This window comes from Saccopteryx bilineata, chromosome 1 (genome assembly GCF_036850765.1).
Source record: "Saccopteryx bilineata isolate mSacBil1 chromosome 1, mSacBil1_pri_phased_curated, whole genome shotgun sequence".
NCBI lineage: Eukaryota > Metazoa > Chordata > Mammalia > Chiroptera > Emballonuridae > Saccopteryx > Saccopteryx bilineata.
This window is the reverse complement of record NC_089490.1, coordinates 45,794,223-45,813,628: the sequence shown is the minus strand read 5'-3', so window position 1 is coordinate 45,813,628 and position 19,406 is coordinate 45,794,223. Positions and strand designations below refer to the sequence as shown.

The following is a 19,406-nucleotide window of genomic DNA, read 5'->3' as shown; positions in this document are numbered from 1 at the left end:
AGTTGGGAATAAAAATAAATTGGTCTCCTACATCTAGCCCCATACCTTTTTCCTCTTAAATGAATTATCGGTATTTTCCAAGAAAATAAAAAAGACTTGGTAGTTCCTTCAGCTTTGATTCATTCTGAAATTCCTCTATGAAAAACTTCCAAGGACAATTATTTACTAATTAAGTAAGCATTTACTGAAGATCAGCTAGATACAAGGCACCATGCTAGGTGCTTGGGATTCAGAGATAAGTATATTTTTCAGTGTCGGGAGCCAACCTTCCTATGGAAGAGACAGACCAAGTAGCACACAATGACAACACAGTGGAGCAAGCACCATAATAATGACATTCCTAGGGTGACATGGAACCCGAGACAAGGGATACCTAAATCATTCTGGCAGGTGGGGAGGGGTGCCTAAGAGGAAGTGATCCTTCGATTGTGTTTGAAGAAACAGCAGGATCTGGACAGCCGGAGTGAAGCAGTGGGAAGAGTCCATGAGAACAGCCTGAGTACAGTCCTGGCAGGGAGACAGAGATGCTAAGTGTGGGGTTCAGGGGGTAAATTAGGGATGAGGCAAGAATGGGCAGAGGCTATGTCATGAAAGGTCTTGTGAACTGTTCCAGGAAATCTGGAGTTTAACTTACACTACTGTCTCCATTTTCTCAACTCTTAACATCCTCAATCCATTTACATCACATATATGACCCCCAGCGTTAACTGAAGTTGCTGTAACAAAGGCCAGCAGTGCCCTTCTTCAATCTGGTGAAATCTTACATTTCTCTTCCAGGCTCTCTACAACACTGAAACTGGAGACTACAACTCCATCTTTTTCTTTTGTGAAAATTAGGTCTTCTGGCTTTTCTTCAGCCTTTCGGTTGCGCTGTCATGTTTTCCTGTGGACTCTTAGTTTTCCATGTACTGCTTCATGTGCCAGATTTATGTTCTCCGCCATGTCTACATCTTACTCTGCTCATCTGGGCTATCTCACTCAGTCTACCACACCTCGCTTTAAGTATTACAGAATTGCTAGAGGCTTCCAAATATGAATATCTAATCTAGACATCTAGATTAAGCTCTAGATTCGTTAAAACTTTTTTTTTAGATTTTATTTATTGATTTTTGGAGAGGGTGAAGAAAGAGAGAGAGAAAGAGAGGGAGATTGAATAGAGAGGAAAGAAGCAGGAAGCATCTACTTGTAGTAGTTGCTTCCTATATGTGCCGTGACCAGGCAAGCCCAGGGATTTGAACTGGCAACTTCAGCATTCTAAGTTGGTGCTTTATCTACTGTACCACCACAGGTCACAGGCAAAGCCCTAGGTTTATAAATGCATTCATTCATTTAAAAACATTTTATTGAATGCTCTTTATTTGCCAAAAATGATTCTAGTTGAAAGAGTGTGTTTGGTTTACAATTATGTTTTTACCACTTACAATCTCTACCTAAATGTCTTACAAACATCTGAAATTCAACAAGTTCAAGTCTAAACTTACTATATTATCCTGAAAAGGTACCCTTCACCCTTTGTCCCATATAGCACTGGTTTGGGGCACTTTCATTCTCCATTTAACCCAAGTCACAATCATCCTGCTCACACTACACATCAGACTGGTGCAGCCAATCTGCCAATGCTACTTACTTAACATTTCTCTAATTAAACTCTTCTTGTCTCCACAGTTACTGCTTAAGTTTCTTAGGTAACCATCTCTTACCTTTTCAGAACACTATAAAATATAATGGATAGTCAACAGACATTTGTAAATGAGTTTATGGATAAAATAATATAAGAATAAATGGAAAACTTAGACAAACACTGTTATCTTTTTCCAGCCATACTGACACCATTTGTACCCTTCAATCCATTTACCGAGCCAATGAAAGACAGATATTTCCAAACTTTGTATCTGATTACATTGTTCCTTTAATTATCACCATTCAATGACCACTACTGCTTACAGGATAAAGACCAGATTCCATGGCCTGAATCAAGTTTAGGTATGTGTGCCTTTTCTCTACTCTGTTTTCTTACAGCTGTCTTCATCCTGAAAAGAATTCACAGTATCTAGAATCACTGTGTTGATTCACAATGCCACTTTCCCGCCCAAACTGTTTCTCTATTAGGATTGCTTATTTCTCCTTGTTTTTCCCACCTAAAAATTAACTACTCATTTGTCCGAACAGTTAACTGCTTACTCCCTCTTTGAAGCCTATGCTTACCTTTCTGCTTTCACCTCTACTTCCCTGTTTCCTTATGAGACTGTACTTACCTCTATAATAACACAGATAACAATGTTTCATACTGTTCCCACTTGTAGTAATTCCATTGTGTGGTTTTTTTCTCCTTGAAAGCCAAGGTCTTTGCCTTATTAACTGGGGATCAGCACATAGTAGACCCTCACATGTTTGCATGTGGATAAATGAATGAATGAATAAATGAGTAGATGATGTATTGTCATGAAAAGATTTTAATCAAAAGAAAGGCGTGATGAGATTTGTGTTTTAGGGAGAACAGTAAGTTGTTAAAACAGAGCTGGAGGGCTGAAAACAGAAGCTAGATGATTAAATAGGAGAATATTACACACAATGCAATGGAGAGACATTGAGAAACAGAAAGAGCTAGTGACGAAGGAGAAAAAGGAATAGATTTGAAAAATATTTAGAAAGTGAAAACACAGAATTTAATGATCACTTGAATGGCCATTAGGAGCAAATATGAGAAAAATGAAGGTGTCAAGAATGACTTCCAGGTTCCAGCTTGAGTGACTAAACTATTTCTTCTAGTTTAACATATCTATAAATTCCAATCCATGGCATTATGCCAGACAAAGAGACACTGTACAAAATGATGAATTAAATGGATCTGCCACACTGTTTCCCATGCTACTTCTCAGAACCATATTTGTTGCATCAAAACAAATTTATATAGAGAGCCTCATCATGTGTTCCCCAACTACCACTATTATTCTAAACTTTTCCTAAAAAGAGGAGGAATTAAAAACAGACAAACAACACGCAAAGAAATATGTCACCTTGTATTAGCATAGCTTGTCTATTAAACGGAACAACTGAAGACAGGACACAGGGCAGGAAACATAGCTGTCTGGTAAATCCTAAAGAACAGCAAGGGAATGCGCGCTTTACTCCCCCACTTTATAAAGACAGGAAAGATGTATTTGAAGTAAGTAATCTCTTGCTCTTGCCAGCCATATAATCAGTAAGCTAGAATATATACACTTGATACCACATTTTATACCATTAAAAATACCATTATAATAATGACTTTTGCATATTGAACAAAAAAATTTTTTTTTACCTGAAACAGAACTTCAAACACACTTCTCTTGCTTTTTGGCAGTGAAAACTTGGGTCTATCAAGTAAATCCATCCCTGAAGTATCTCATTAATCACAGTGTACTTGTTCTTGGCAAGAACTTTAATGTGCTACAAAAACTGTTTTAAAGTAAGATTTGGGGATTCCCAGACTGGTAGAAAATTAGTTAGTTACATCCTTCTACAACTAGTTTTTTTAAATATAATTTTCTTTATTATTAACAATACTGTTAGACTCAGAACTCCAAGTAACTTTCCTTTATTAATTTGATGTGCAAAGTCCAGCTATTCTAAAGCTCACTTAAAATCATTAACAGCAATTGCCAAAATGGCCTGTCCCATTGGGTCAGCTCTTGTTGGATTATCATAGGAGAAAATGATACTATTCATTCCCTCTTTGGGTTAATGTGGACCATAGCACCCATATCTAATTGCTCAAACATTACAGTTTCAGACTGGAGAAATGTATGTATAATACAAAGCTTCACATTAGCACATTCTGAAAACTACAAAATTTATTTCACATCTACCACTAAAGACATTGATAGACTGAATAAGCCTAGTGAATAAAGAATTATTCAAATTTGAAACTCTTGCAGAATCATTTGTCAAAATTTAGAAATTCTAAGGCCATAAAAACCCATTAAACATGAACATATTGGGGAAAATGTTGCATTACAAGAAACACTCATTCAGGTTCAAGAGCAACACACAGGACATCAAATATAGCACCACCAAAATTTGTCTCTAACACTCTCCAAATATACAATACATAATTTACAGGCCATAAATGGCATTATAATATAAATTTGAAGCTACAAATATTTTGAGCACACATCTTTTTAAGAAGTCATTATCTATACAGTATATATTTTGTAGCCAGAATATAGCACAAATTATTATTGTGCTATATTGCCAGAATATAGCTCTAATCAAAATTGAGCACAGATCATTATTGATAAATATTTTAGATCCTGACAGGTCAAAATAATTTATCAGGCTCACTCATTAGGTAGTAGAATTAATTATATATAAACTGAGAGGGGTTGAATGTGAAATATATCAGCAGTGTTTCTCTATAGCTATCATTTATTTCAGAAACCACATCTAAATCAATGTGAATCTTACATAAGTGAATAATAAAAGTTATACCTTTTGATGTAATAATAATGCAACACAACATTCTCCTTGTGTGCATTGTAAGATGGAAAGCTGGCTGGAATATTCTACCTAATGCTACATGTTCACATCAATCTGGGACTGTAAAATTTTCCAGACACCAGAGCCCCACAGATTGTAGACTCCGCCAATTTCCTGACTCTTAACATGGTCAAATTCCAGGTTCACCTAATTTACAAAACAAGCCCCTTCTTCCACGTTATTTCAAAAAGATATTTTGTTGGTGCCAGTCCTCAATCCCAGGTGAGAGCTATGTTTGGATGGCATGCCTCATTTCTAAAAAAATTTAAGTTCATGTGTCCAAAACCGATTTACTAGGAAACAAGGAAGTATCAGTGACCTACTGTAATTTTCTCTGCTGGTCTCCTAAAGCTTAGATCTTTATATTTTACTTTATTTTAACATTAAAAAAGGGGTAAAGAAAGAACTAAAAAAAAGAAGAAAAACAAAAAATAAAGAATTAAAAGGGCGCAATGGCATAAAAACTACTTTATAATGTCCAGATAAACCTAACTCTAACAGGAGACTGAATGAATGGACGTTGTGGGAAAAACAGTAGTAAACTTTAAAGCCACTGAAAGGTTTTAAATGCCTAAGGGAAAAATAAACATTTGCTTCCAATCATTTTCTCATTAAGCATTCTCTGCTAGATGGGGAAGGGTTACTTAACACACACACACTTTGACTCAGCGCCACAAATGCCTACTTAACCCACTGTCTGATCCCTGTCCTGGGCGGCACACTTGCACGTCTGCTAGCGCACTTTGGCACGAGCTCCTGAACCCCAGACTCCCCGCTGGCCTCTATCTTTTCTTAGGAGCATCACCTCCTGGCCCTGCTCTCCTCTTGTAGACCTTGGCCACCTCTGTGGCAGGAAGGGCTACATGCACTGACAGATTTTCCGTTGGTGGCGGGTGAGGTGGTGGCGAGGCGTGTTTCCGGGCGCGTTTAAAACCGTGCTGCTTTCCCCACCAAGCAGCAGCTTCCCCAGCTCCGCCCCCAAGACTCTCTCCACCCGACGTACCCCGCCATCACCTCTAACCTCGCCAGTAAACTCTCACAAGCCTCACACGGGCACAAGTCCTCCCTTTGCATTTCCTAGCTCCCAGGCGCCCCGCTAGGTTGAAGTTTACATATCTCGGAACCTAATCGCTCCCAATTATCCGCGCAGCTTATGTCCCAAGTCGGCCTGGCTCCCGCCTTGGGTGCCTAAAGCTCCAGGACAGCTTGTTGGCTGTGCTTGGAGAGAAGGTTCAGTCTGTAGAGGTGGGAGAGGTGGAGCTGCGGGAGGTGGAAGACCATACACACACGTGCAAAGAAATAAAAGCCACCACGTGCGCGCGCGAGTGTGTGTGTGTGTGTGTGTGTGTGTGCGCGCGTGTGTGCCTGCACGCGCGCGCGCTGGACCAGGGCGTGGGCACGGAGCGCGTCCCAAGGGGGCAGGCACCCTGGCCCCCCAAGCGGGCGTGGCAGGGGCGCGCGTGGGGCGCGGGTACTCACACGAACGCGTGGTAGATGAACGCCCAGCCGCGGGGTCTCTCCAGCACGTTGTACAGGTAGTTCTGCACCCGCCGGTACTTGACGTTGCGCCGGCAGCTCTGGCTACTGTTGTACGAGAGCGGTTTCCCCAGCAGGCTCATCCGGGCCCCCTGCTTGCCCCGGCGGCTCTCCCTCAGGCCGCCGCCGCCGCCGCCGCCGCCGCCGCCGAGCGCGGCCGCGCGGGTGCCCAGCAGCAGCAGGCCGTCGCCCCTGGCGGCCGCGGAGTTCAGCAGCACCCTGCCGTGGCCGGACTCCACATCCTTCATGCCGCTGCTCAGGCGCCCCCCGCCCGCCGCCGCCGCCGCCGCAGCCGCGCCGCTCTTCACCCGGAGCCCGGCGGCGCCGCCCTCCTCTCCTCCCGCGAGGTGGCGGGGCATGGCATCACCACGGGCACCGCGAGGGGGGCGCCAGCGCCTGCGGCGGGGGCAGCGGCCTCATGCGCGCTGGCGGGCTGCAAAGAGGAAACCCGGGGCGGACCCGGGGCCCGCCGACCCTCGACCTCCGAGTCCCTGTCGGGGAAGCAAGCAGCTAGAAAACCGCTGGGGCTTCGGACCTGGGGCGGAGGGGGGTGTGCGGAGGAGGAAGAGGAGTCCCAATTTCTAGCAGCCTTTAGCTTCGACTTCGCAATCCGGACCTGTTTGGGCCGTCACTTTGAGAGGGTTTCTCTGGCTCTCTCTGATCCCCGAGGCTACCACTCCCTCCTTCTGAAATGTCACCAGGGCTGGAAGGGGTAGTGCCGGGCGCTCGAGGCGCGCTCCCACGCGCGCACACCCAGCCCCAGGCACCCCCTTTCTTCTCCCTCTCCACTTTCCACGCCCAGGCTGCGTTGTTCCCCTCCCACGGAGGGGACGGGGGTCGGAAGCCCCTCTTCTAGCCGCGAGTTGGGCTTGGTTCTCGCCGGGGCTTTGGAGCTGTCCGGGAGGTGAAGTGTGCCTGGTGCCCAGAGGAGACGCTGCAGATGCAGGTCGGCGCTCCCCCCCGTCCCTGTGCTGCCGCGCCAGGTCCTGTCATCCTTCAGGGCGTGTGAGTGGGAACGGCCCTGCCCTGCCCTGCAGGTACCAGCCAGTCCCCGAGCGGGTGCGCACAGTGGCGCTCGGGGCAGCGAGTGGCGCAGAGCTACCGAGCCCAGGTAGTTCAACGTGCAACTCCACGAGATACGACGGCGGGGACGGCTAGGCTGGGACCGGGCATCTCCTCGCGGCTCACTCCGGCTTGCAGGCTGTGACTTTCCATCCCAGCGTCAGACAGCGAGCCCGCGAGTAACTGGCCATGTTTCCCGCCCGGCTGTGGAGTAAGGAGAAAGCATAAACACTCCAAAGTGGTCTTTCGCCGGTTAGCGGTTTCCCGGGGGGGCTCCGCCTGATAGTGGCGCGAAGCAGGGGACAACGAACCCGGTTCCCCCCGTCAGGATATTTCCTTTAAGTCCGAGAGAGTCATGAAACGGCGAAGTTTGGGCAGTGGCGGCGGCAGCCCAGTGTCTAGGAGGAAAATCCTGGAGGGTGGAGAGCCCTGGACACGGGTTTCTCTAAGCCACCCCAACCCTGTATGCTGTAAGTTACACGGGGAGAGATGTGTGGCGAGTTAAGACTGGCTGAGTCTCCCACCGCCTCTAGGGCAGCCGAGGAGGGAGGCCACGGTGCCCCTGACTACGGCCTCTGGCCTCCAGCAACACTGTATTATCAAGTATCCTCAGTTAAGCATCACAGTCAGCGTGGGAATACTGAAAGGAAGCCAGGCTCGGGAACTTCTAACAGAACAGCCTTCGCCTTCCCATCCCCGCCCGCCCGTCCCCCTCCCCCCGCCCCCATGAAAGAAAATGTCCCCAAGTTAAACCGAAGGAAGAACTAAGCTGCTTCCTTGCACATCTTCGCAAGGCAGCGATTCTGTGTTCCTTATTCTCTCCAGAAGCCTAAAACCTAGGCAAGGTTAAGGCAAAAAAGCCATTCCAGCGGTCTGGCCCTCGGAGATAGCTACTCTCCCAACTGTCTTCTGCGCAACACCCGTGCCTGCCACAGCTCCTTTCTGCCTCTGGATTAGTTTTATTTAAATGCTATACTTTCACTTTTATTGGTATTGGTATTATTTTCGTGAAGCCCTCTGGCCGGCCCCTGGCCATTGGCAGGACCCTGCTTTTCCCCAAGCCGTCCAGGGCAGGCAGGAGCTTCAGAGCGGCTCCATGCAGCTGGCAAGGGTGCCATGTGACCGATTGCTCCAACTACCAGTACCCAGAGTCACTCTCGCTTTCCCCTGATGCACTTCACACCCACGCACTGTGAGGTGCAAGAGAGACTGCACCGTGCCCTGCTATTTGAGGCCGATGCGGAGAGCGCCCTGGAGCAAGCTCTGCAATCCTAGGGCAGCCAGAGGGCCAGGGCTGTGGGCTGGGGGGAGTTTGCTGTTACTATATTTAGACTCCCCGTGGAGTTTCTCTGTACAGGAACTTTCAGGGTGAAAGATCTTGAGACTTAAAATGACTCGCGTGCACTATTTAAACTTGAACATCTTGGCTTTTCTGCAGGCAGGAAAATGAAAACCATTTCCTCTTAACCAAGTGGTTTTTCTTCTTGCAAACTGACCGTCGCCGCTGCCCAAGTCAGGCACGTCCATCTCACTGGTGCGGTAGGGCTGGTGTGCAGGCAGGAAGTTTCTGGAAGGCAGGACATAGATATTATACCAGAGGAGAGCCAGCTGCCTAATTACCCAGTGGGGCTTTCCCGGGCGTGCAGATATATTAGTGAAACCGAGATGTTGATTAAGCAAACGCCATTAAACTTTTTAAAAATCAGATCTGGTGATGAGTATCGATTTAGAACTGGAAAGGACCTTTGGGATCATCTCTTCCAGAGTCATCTCTAGTTAGAAAGGGAGTCTAGAGAAGGAGACCTGCCCCAGCATTCACAGGTAGTTAGAATGAGGGTCTGTAGGAACCCAGCCATCTTGCCTCTCAGTTCACTATGCCTTCTGCCGACTGGTCCACGTCTCCAACAGGGTAGGTATGAAAAAGCACATAGCTTTATTTCTGTATCTCTGCCTACTTCCATTTGGAGAGTGGCTAACCATCCTGCCCTTGCATGTTCTGGAAGGGAGGCTGAGTGAGGCTGCACAGGCACTTTAACCAGATTCTTTGTGTGTACCCTACTTCCTTTACTACCTGCTAATTTCTCTCAAAGGGCGGGAATTAATTGTTTGGGGAAACAAAGTATTTGTGATTAAGTTTTTTATGTTGTGCCTTTGAATACAGATGTTGTTAGGAAACTGCTTTTCATTCTTTTTGCTGAAATATTAAAACCCAAATATCAGAAGACAGGATGGGCATATTTGGCAAAGAGTAAGACAATCTTGTGTATATTCTGTGCATAAATAATTACATTAGAGTATTATGAAGAAGCATAAAAGTTAAAAGACAACCACTTTTTTCAAACGCAAATGTTTATTGCTAGTGTAGAGCATGTGAGTTGATTGGCCCTCTCTGTCTTCTGGAGGTGGATTTGCTTTTAACCATTCATTCTCTACGTAATGTAGGAAGCCAGCCAGAAATTTGATCATGGACACTTCTATTCTCTGAAGTCTATATAGAGATGGTTTCAATTGAAAAATAGTTACTAAGAATATTTTCTTTCAGTGTTTTTTATTCCATTAGATTTTTATTTTTAAGGTAGTCTAAAATAGTAATATTGAAAAGTCTATACAAGAGCCAAGAGGCAGAGTTGTCCAGGAAAGACTTTTAAGGCAGAATAACTAGACCTTACTGGTTTCAGAAAATGCTGTCTCCCTTTCCTTTTTCTCTACACCTCCCCATCTTGCCATTAGCCCCAGCCTTATCACCTCAACGTACCCTCCCACCAAGTCCCATTTATTCATGGCTCTGGTCAACTAGGAGTAACGTAAGTGCCACTTTTTAATAATGTAGGTGTACTTTGATCCATTGTGAAATTCCTAGGTCAACCAGAGTGCTAGTGATAAATAGATTTCTCAAACCTGAGAGCAAAAAAAGGAATTTACTGATGAAGAACTAAAAATCCATTGTTGGCTGCTGTTCAATGACTTGCCTGAGGCTCAGCTGTTTGCCTCATAGGCCCAGAGGTAGGATGGGAGTTTTCTTGCTGCTGAAGAGAAAGCCCTTTAAACTATGACACCATTTCCCTCAGCTTTTATTGCCCTTTTGTAGAGTTATAACCAAAGCAATAAGCATAGCAACTTTGTCTTTTTAAGGTATCTTATTATAATCATTGGTTTATTAAACTTATTTACTTCCTCTTATTATTTAAAACATAGCTGCTCTGGCTGGATAGCTCAATTGGTTAGAGCATCTTCCCAACACACAAAGGTTGTGAATTTGTTCCTTGGTCAGAGAGCATTGACAGAGACAGATTGATGTCTCGATCTGTCTCTCCCTTCCTCTCTAAAATCAATAAATAATAAATTAAAAAAGTAAAATGTATCAGCATTGTGTACCACAGTACCATTTTTAATGACTCAAGAATTCTTTTTTTATTTTATTTTATTTTTATTTATTTTTTGTATTTTTCTGAAGCTGGAAATGGGGAGAGACAGTCAGACAGACTCCCGCATGCGCCCGACCGGGATCCACCCAGCACGCCCACCAGGAGTGACGCTCTGCTCACCAGGGGCGATGCTCTGCTCACCAGGGGGCGATGCTCTGCCCCTCTGGGACATCGCTCTGTCGCGACCAGAGCCACTCTAGCGCCTGGGGCAGAGGCCAAGGAGCCATCCCCAGCGCCCGGGCCATCTTTGCTCTAATGGAGCCTCGGCTGCGGGAGGGGAAGAGAGAGACAGAGAGGAAGGAGAGGGGGAGGGGTGGAGAAGCAGATGGACGCTTCTCCTGTGTGCCCTGGCCGGAAATCGAACCCAGGACTTCTGCACGCCAAGCCGACGCTCTACCACTGAGCCAACCGGCCAGGGCTAAAGAATTCTTATTTGTAAAAGATATGATGTTAAGTTTCTCAAGTTGTTCCTCTAAGAAGCAGAAATTAATCAGAGAACCCAGGGCAGCTTCTGAGATCATTTGAGCCTGACCAGACCACAGGCAGGTTCTAACACATCAGGGATCGTAGCTCAGCCCCACACAGTTTAAAAGCGTGGCCTTTTCAGAATAGCTTTTGCCCCAGTAATGCAGAAAGGGTGTAGGTGTGAGTATACATAGATGTGAAGAGAGACTGGTAGGAGAGCAAACAAATAGTGCAGAAAGGCCCAAATGGTCTTACTATTTTTATTACAAGAACTATCAAAATTGATTTTTCTAAGAATTAATAATATTCTTATTATCATTGTCAAAGCAAAATAATAGCTAATTTTAGCATATGTTACTGTGTTTTAGGACTGTGATTTATAAGAATTATTTCCCTTGGTTCTGACAGTATCCGCATAAATAGATACTGTATTCATATTCAATTTACAGAAGAAGAAACTGAGCTGTGAACAAGTTAACAATGTTTCCAACTAAAACTTACTTGAGTCAGGACTCAAACTCAAGTTATTTAGCGCAAAAAAACCCAAAACCCACAAAAACAAACAAAAATATTTTATCTACTAAATTATATTAACTTTTGAAATAAAAAAAAACTTGCCTATTATTGCGTGTTAGAAATCTTGATAGTTTCTCTTCCTAAAAGAGAAGTATTGGAAAGTTTTTATTGTTTTATTCTAAATACAGAAATAGCCTCAATATTTCTTTTTATTTTTCCTGCAGCAATACTACAAATCTTATAGTATCCATTTATTGACATTACATTTTTATTTTCTTCCTAACACTATCTTCAGTTTTATTTATAAAACCCTGTTTATTGTATTTGGCTGTACCTAATATAGCACTTTTCCCGACATGTTAGTGTAACAGCACAGCTCTCTTTATTTCAGCCATCTACTCAAACACGTCTATCTGGAAGTACTTTGAATGCAGTTATTTGATATTTTTATGGTCCATATATTTAAAAACTGAGCAGAGGTCGATATAGAAAGAAAGCATCTCCTTTGAGCTAGTGTCCTGGAAAATTCTGTTATAATTCTGTGCCCTCTAGTGGTACTGACATTTTACCTTTCTCCCCACCCCCACCCCCAAAAGGAATTAAGGACATCTTTTATGAATCTCTTCAACAGCAATCATTAATCCTCAGGTGCTTTGCTAGCTGGAGTGGGTGTAGAGATGAAAAAAAAAAGTTCTAATTTTTATCACGTTCATAGACTAGTAAGGGGATAGATAAATGGGCAAGTAATTATAATGTGACGAGTTCACAGAGGTTCACACAGGACGCATGGGAAGCCATAGAAGTTTTCCTGAAGACTGCAATAACTGAGCTAAGTCTTGAGAAATAACTAGACTTCAGTGAAAACCTGAGGGAGGATATTCAAAGAGAAAACATTTGAGAAAATGTGAAGCCTTGAGAGGTGATCATTCTTTGAGAATGATGAGTAGTTGGATTCTACCTGAGCCCAGGGGGCTTTTGGAGGTGGGACTAGAAGGAGGAGGGAGGAGAAGTAAGTCTAGGGCTCCCTGGTTAAGGGTCTCAGCAAGGACTTTGGATTTTATCATCAATTGAGTAGGGAGACATTGAAGAATATTAAGAAAGATATTACATGTTTCTACTTCCATTTTCAGAAAAGCACTTGATATTAGTTCAGTTTAATAATTAAAAAAAAGGGAGGGGACTGGTTGATTGGTTTGTTGGTAGAATGTCGGCCCGGGGTATGGACATCTCGGGTTTGATTCTGGTCAGGGCACACAGGAAGGTGCCCATCTGCTTCTCCCCCCTCCCCCCTCTCTTTTCTCTCTCTCTCTCTTTCTCTCTCTCACTCTCTCCTCCTCCTGAAGCCTTGCATTAGTCTGAGCAAGTTGGTCCCGGGCACTGAGGATAGCTCCATGGCCTTGCCTCAGGCACTGGAATAGCTCAGTTGCTGAGCAATGGAACCATGGCCCCAAATGCACAGTGTTCCTGTGGTAGGGGACTCACTGAGTAGATCCAGATTGGGGCACATGCGGGAGTCTGTCACTCTGCATCCCTGCTTGTCACTTAAAAAATTTAAATAATAATAATAATAATTGTTTAAAAAGTATGAATTGAGTGCCTGTGTGTGGAACACACTACTCCAAGCTGGGGATTCAAAGATGAAGTATCTTTGTTGGACATTAGTGAGAGCTACCAATCCACAAACAGATGTTAAGCCCAATCTTTAGTTTTCAGATATAAGTATCTGGGTGAACTGTGCTATCATTCACTAAACTGGGAACAACCATCTGGAGAGGCACCTGGGGAAGGGGAGGATGTTGAGTTCTATTTTAATTTGAGTTTGGCATGCCTGTTAGCCTGGTGGAAATGTCCATTGGATATATGGATTTGCAACTCAAGGGGGAGCTAGGAATCAAAATTTGAGAATCAAATTCATGGAATGGGAGAAAGAAAAAAAGGGAAGGAGGCTGAGACACGACTCAGGACCATTGACACAGGAGCTGAAAAAGAAGCTTCACACAGGCAATGCTGGAAAGAGATCAAATGAGAAGACTTTTTGATTTGGCATCAGAGGCCATATAAATAAGTTATTGTTTCTGTGTTTTGTTTTCTTGCAGACTTATAGAAATAGAAATCAGGTGAGGGAGTGGAGATAATGATTCTGAAGGGTAGGAGAGAGAAAGCAGCAAGTAGAGGATTTGGGTATGAGGAGGGTTCTAAACAGAACACAACACTGACTCAGGAGAGACCCCAGTGGCTGCTCCAGCTCCCCTTGCAGGCCCTGTGGCTGAGCAGGCATTGGGACATCTGAGCTGCAGTTTCAACTGATAATATTTCACTGTCAGTTGTGAAGTCTGAAACAGCTTGGACAACTTTTACTAATTTTACTCAGTGCTTTTATAGTATTTTAAATAAAACCGGTCGTTTTTATATCTGGAATTTCCAAAAGAGGTCAATTTAATAAATATGCACTTCTCGTGTTTAGTTCTTCCTAGAAGGAAGGAAGAGACATGGTGGTTAAACAGTGCATTTTTGTTTGATTTGGTTTATAATAAAGGCTGAGGTACTTACCATATCATCCAGGAAAAAGAAAAGAGTTCATTTGTCTGGGAGGCAAGTGTCCTGAAAAACAGAAGGAAAATGGGATCGCAAGCAAATTGGGTTTTTATTTTTTAATTTTTTGCTACTATGAGGTAAAATTTTGTTAAGGTCAATAAAATAGAAGGAGTATTACTTGGCAAGTTTTCAAAGGTTTTGTTGGTTTTGTTTGTTATTTTCTATGTGAGACTGCAGCATACTGAGGAATAGAGGGACAAGGTTGAAATCGATTTAAGAAAGAAGATATTTTTTGATGTGAACAGGAAAATTCAAAATGAAGAAGAAACTGGGGGCCACCAGACCAAATATTGTTTGGGGTGATGAGAAATGAAAGTGGAACAATAAATACCAATAGATTGCTTTTACATTGCTCAGGATTTGGAGTCAGAAAAACATATCATCTGTGGGATCCTGGTTCCTGGCTGAATTGGTGAATTTTCCTAAGTCTTCATTTTTTTCATGTTTAAAGTAGGGATGATAATATTCTTATCACAGGGCTTTTGTGAGGATTAGATAAAATATTTCATGCAAAAGCCTTAACATAGCTCTGACACACAGTGCTCACTGCTACTGATAATATTCATGCATATCAAGATTTTCCTTGGGTTCAGTTTGTGATTTAGCTTGCAATTTGGAAATGATAGCTGACTAATTTTCTGAAACATTAACTTCTGTACTTGTTAACATTTAACTGAAATTTAGCAGGCCCATAAAAATTATAGAAATATGAACTTGTAAAAAAATATAGTTTTTATGAATAAACCTTGAGATAATCCAGAAGTGAAACTTTAAATTTTGCAGATGATAACTTTCAGGTGAAGTTTATGAAGTTTAAAAGCAAATTAAAGCAACCATATCTGAAATATATTAAGCCATATATTCATTAATTAATTAATAATATTTTATTAAAGGCTACTATATACAAGTAAACAAGGTAAACCTAAAGATACATAGCTTTGAATATCATTATACTTCTAGCAGCAATATTCAAATGGTAATAGGTGTTTAATTCTTTCACTCTAAAATATATGCAGTATTTTAGATGCCTGGTGATATGTTGAATTCATCACTCTGGAATATCTGTGAATGTATAATTCGGTAGGTTTTTTTGGATGACAGAGGTTTGAGAATTTGGTGAAAGCCTTAGAAAATGTCTTAAAACCATACCTATAATTTTGCATACAATTTCTAGGGTTCACAGACACTCTGAAGCAATTCATAAAACCTGGAGTTTATGGATCTCAGATTGTGAGTTCTTGGAATGTACACCTAAAGGAGTGAATTTTTTAAGGAATCTCCAGAGGCTACATTCAGGATGCCTTGTATTGGACATATGAGAATATTTATAGTAGTAGGAACTTTCTTGACCTCCTAGGAATAGCCCGTGCTATTGCTTGAGCAGCAGTTAGCTGTACCCTAATGCTGTTTACATGTGCGTCATTTGGATACTCCCAAATTAGGGAAATTTCTAGTCACCGTAAGCCCTTGAATTGGCAGAATTGAGATTTTGGAACTCGGCGATGGCCCTTTCTGTTAGAAGGGTCTAAATAAATTCTTGAACTCTCATTCATTTCATCATATGGTATGCCATAGCAGCACATTTTCTCAGAATAATGATATATCTATTCCAAATTAATTTTTCAGAATTTGGATATTTTAAATATAAAACTATGATTGTATGTGTGTATGTACAAGTGTATAGCTTAGTGCATGTATACATAAACAGATATAAATCTGTATTAATATAGCTGCAATTTAATGCTTTGAAATGTTGCCCACCAACATACAAACCACTGAGAATCATCTATACATGCAATAAAAGGGAAGATTATGGGCCCACTCAAGGCTTCAATTCAGGTAAATGAATCACAATCATTTTGATGCTTAAGTTCCTTTCACTGTTGTCTAATAACCTAGTATGAGAAATTCTCAGCTTTGTTATTATCAGTTACCTTCAGGAATTAAAGTCTTAACTTTGTGTCTGAGAATGGTCCCTGGAGTACCATTACTGGTTTACCAACTACCAAAATGTCAGCTGCCTACCTGACCACCCACTTGAACCTCTCGTGTCATCTTGGTTGCTGTATTCTAGGGCACTGTGTTATATGTATTGGATAACTTCCAACTGCATGGTTCTACAGCATGAACTTTCAATGAAGGAATTGCTGCCTAGAAGACAATTTCTTACCCACACCTGAAATTTGTGCTGTTTTTCCCAGTCTTTGCCTGGGTTCCTAAGTGAACTCGGCCCTGTTCAGTTGTACAGCGGTTAGCTGGGTCATGTCTAATCTTACCCAAGTTTACGCAAGACTGCTATCTCATTCTCTTAATGAGAATGTATTCATTCAGCCATTCATCAATTCATTCACTAATTGTTAATTGAGTGCTTACCATGTGTTAACCCTCTAGATCTAGTATTATCTCTACCTAATGCCGCCTGTAATTTACTATAATTTTTCAAAAGCTTTAAAACTTTTTTTTAACAGACTTAAATACATAAGATGGTAGAAATATTATCTAAAACTTGGTAATCCAATACCAACTAAGACTGTTTCTAATTATGCATTCATCCAGAGCAAATTCCTTACACTGGGCAGTGATCTTGCCCATGAAGGAATATTTCAACGCCTAGAGACATTTTTGGTATAGATACAGTGTAAAGGGTATTAGGAGGCATTGCTATTGGTGTCCAGGAAGTAGGGCCTAGGGATACTACTAAATAAACATCCTACAATTGTGGGACAGCTCCCACAACAAACATTTATCCTGCCTGAAGTGTCAATAGTGCTGAGGTGGAGAAACCCTGCTTTAGACAAACTCTTTAAAGCAACCTTTGAAGATATTGAGGTAGAGTTTGCTTGCTGTTATTTGGTAATATGTGTTGGTTCATATATCATTTGTTACTATATTTATAACTATTTCTTAGTATGTACATCAGAAAATGATGTTAGAGAGAGAGGGAGACAGGCAGGGAGACAGGTGAGAAGCATCAACTCATAGTTAACATCACTTTAGTTATTCATTGATTGCTTCTCATTCATGCCTTAGCTGGGGAGCTCCAACCTAGCTAGTGATCCCTTGCTTAAACCAACAACTTTGGGTTCATGTAGAGGCCCTGAATAGGAACATAGAACAGGGACAGAGTTCAGTGCCCTGAGGCAAAACTCACAGTGGCTTTACTGACAAAAGTACTGAATGCGGTACTGTGCTGAACGCAGCACTATAGGGATAGAATTAGCAATTATGATTAATCAATAGATGGGGACATCTGAGTTACTCCCTTGCCTTTTTATCTGCTCTAAAGAAGTTCCCCTAGCTGACTTCCTCATTCTCTTCTGTGCTTCCTGACTTCTTCGTTCTTATCTCTACTTCTATTTGTGTGTAGTAATAAATACCCATAAAGACTGGGGGGGCATCTCATGAAACCTGTATAAGGGATTGTGAGGTGGTCTCCCCTAGGTTCCTTGGTGTACCCTATGGTCTCTAGGTAGCCACTGTCTGCAACAAGTGGTGCCCTGTGTGAGGAACAGGAACCAAATGACAAGCTCAACCCAGTGACAATGAGATCATTTCAATGATCCTGTGCATAAGCCAACAAGCCTGTGCTCAAGCTGGTGACCTTGGGGTTTTGAACTTGGACCTCAGTGTCCAAGGTCTATGCTCTACCACTGCACCACCACCAGTCAGGCAATGCTAGATAGTTATATAAAAATATTTTACCATTTAAAATAAAAAAAATTTTAATATATACAATACCAGGGAGGATCAACAGTTTTAGTAAGCACATATCTATCTCAGTACTATTCTAGAAGGTGAATCACTATCAATATTACTCATACATAACAATAAACATTTCTTTCTGCCTGTACCATAAGACAGAGATGCAAGAGGCAGCAAGAGGCAGAGAATAAATAAATGGCCAGTAGGTTCAGAGTTTGGGGAAGTCTTTGAGACATTTTTTATGGTATTAGAATAGAGCTCCTTCAAATAACACTATAGGTTTATTCAAGCTTTATCTAATTCCATTTAAATCTATACAAGAGCTCTTTAAGTTAGGATGACAATAAAATGCCAGTCAGCAAAGTAAATTAAGTATGGCTTTTAGCTGTCTGTTTACCACTTCACTAGAGTTATTTTATTGAGAGATTCAAGCATGAACATTTGGTCTGAGTATCATTTTAATGTGATTATTTCTATTGTGGAGTATTGCATCTTTTTTTGAGAAATTGAATACAAACACATATTGTTATCATAACTTTAGAGGAGCTATATCAACTGACAATAGTTTTTATAATAATAGTTCTTACTTTAATTAATAATACATGAATGTACTATAGTGTCTAATACTTTTCCTTTATAACAATGGTCCCTGAGTTAAAAGGAAATATATTAAAATGGAAAAACATCAAAAAAGCAAAGTGACATAATACATTTTTACTATCATGTTATCCAGTAATAAATTTACCCACTTTTCTAATGGCAAAGCTTCTTTTAAAGCTTTCTTTTCTTTTTTTTTTTTATTAAATTTAATGTAGTGACATTGATAAATCAGGGTACATATGTTGAGAGAAAGTATCTCTAGATTATTTTGACATTTGATTGTGCTGTATACCCCTCCCCCAAAGTTAAATTGTCTTCTGTCACCTTCTATCTGGTTTTCTTTGTGCCCCTCCCCTCCCCTAACCCCTCTCTCTTTCTTCACCCCATCCCCCCTCCCCCAACTCCCCGCCCCTGTTGCCATCACATTCTTGTTCATGTCTCTGAGTCTCATTTTTATGTCCCTTCTATGTATGGATTCATCTTAGTTTTTTTTCTGATTTACTTATTTCACTCCGTATAATGTTGTCAAGGTCCATCCATGTTATTGTAAATGATCCGATGTCATCATTTCTTATGGCTGAGTAGTATTCCATAGTATATATGTATCAAAGCTTTTTAATCCACTCGTCCTCTGACGGACACTTGGGCTGTTTCCAGATCTTCGCTATTGTGAACAATGCTGCCACAAATATGCGGGTGCATTTCTCCTTTTCGAGCCGTTCTATGGTGTCCTTGGGGTATATTCCTAAAAGTGGGATAGCTGGGTCAAAAGGCAGTTAGATTTTCAGTTTTTTGAGGATCTCCATACTGTTTTCCACAGTGGCTGCACCAGTCTGCATTCCCACCAGCAGTGCAGGAGGGTTCCCTTTTCTCCACATCCTCGCCAGCACTTATTCTGTGTTGTTTTGTTGATAAGCACCATTCTGACTGGTGTGAGGTGATATCTCATTGTGGTTTTAATTTGCATTTCTCTAATGATTAGTGATG

The 19,406-nt window shown here is 42.0% G+C and overlaps 1 protein-coding gene across 3 annotated transcripts in view; it reads right to left on the bottom strand.

Annotated features, from left to right (window-relative positions):
- The window catches only part of KCNQ5 (potassium voltage-gated channel subfamily Q member 5), a 625,390-nt gene extending 618,226 nt beyond the window's left edge, over positions 1–7,164 (bottom strand). For all 3 annotated transcript variants that reach the window (XM_066253628.1, XM_066253635.1, XM_066253639.1), the window contains exon 1: positions 5,998–7,164. In XM_066253628.1, coding sequence (XP_066109725.1) covers positions 5,998–6,413 — 416 coding nt within the window. In that variant the 5' untranslated portion in view covers positions 6,414–7,164. The remainder of the gene's footprint in view (positions 1–5,997) is intronic.
- Positions 7,165–19,406: the final 12,242 nt, after the last annotated feature.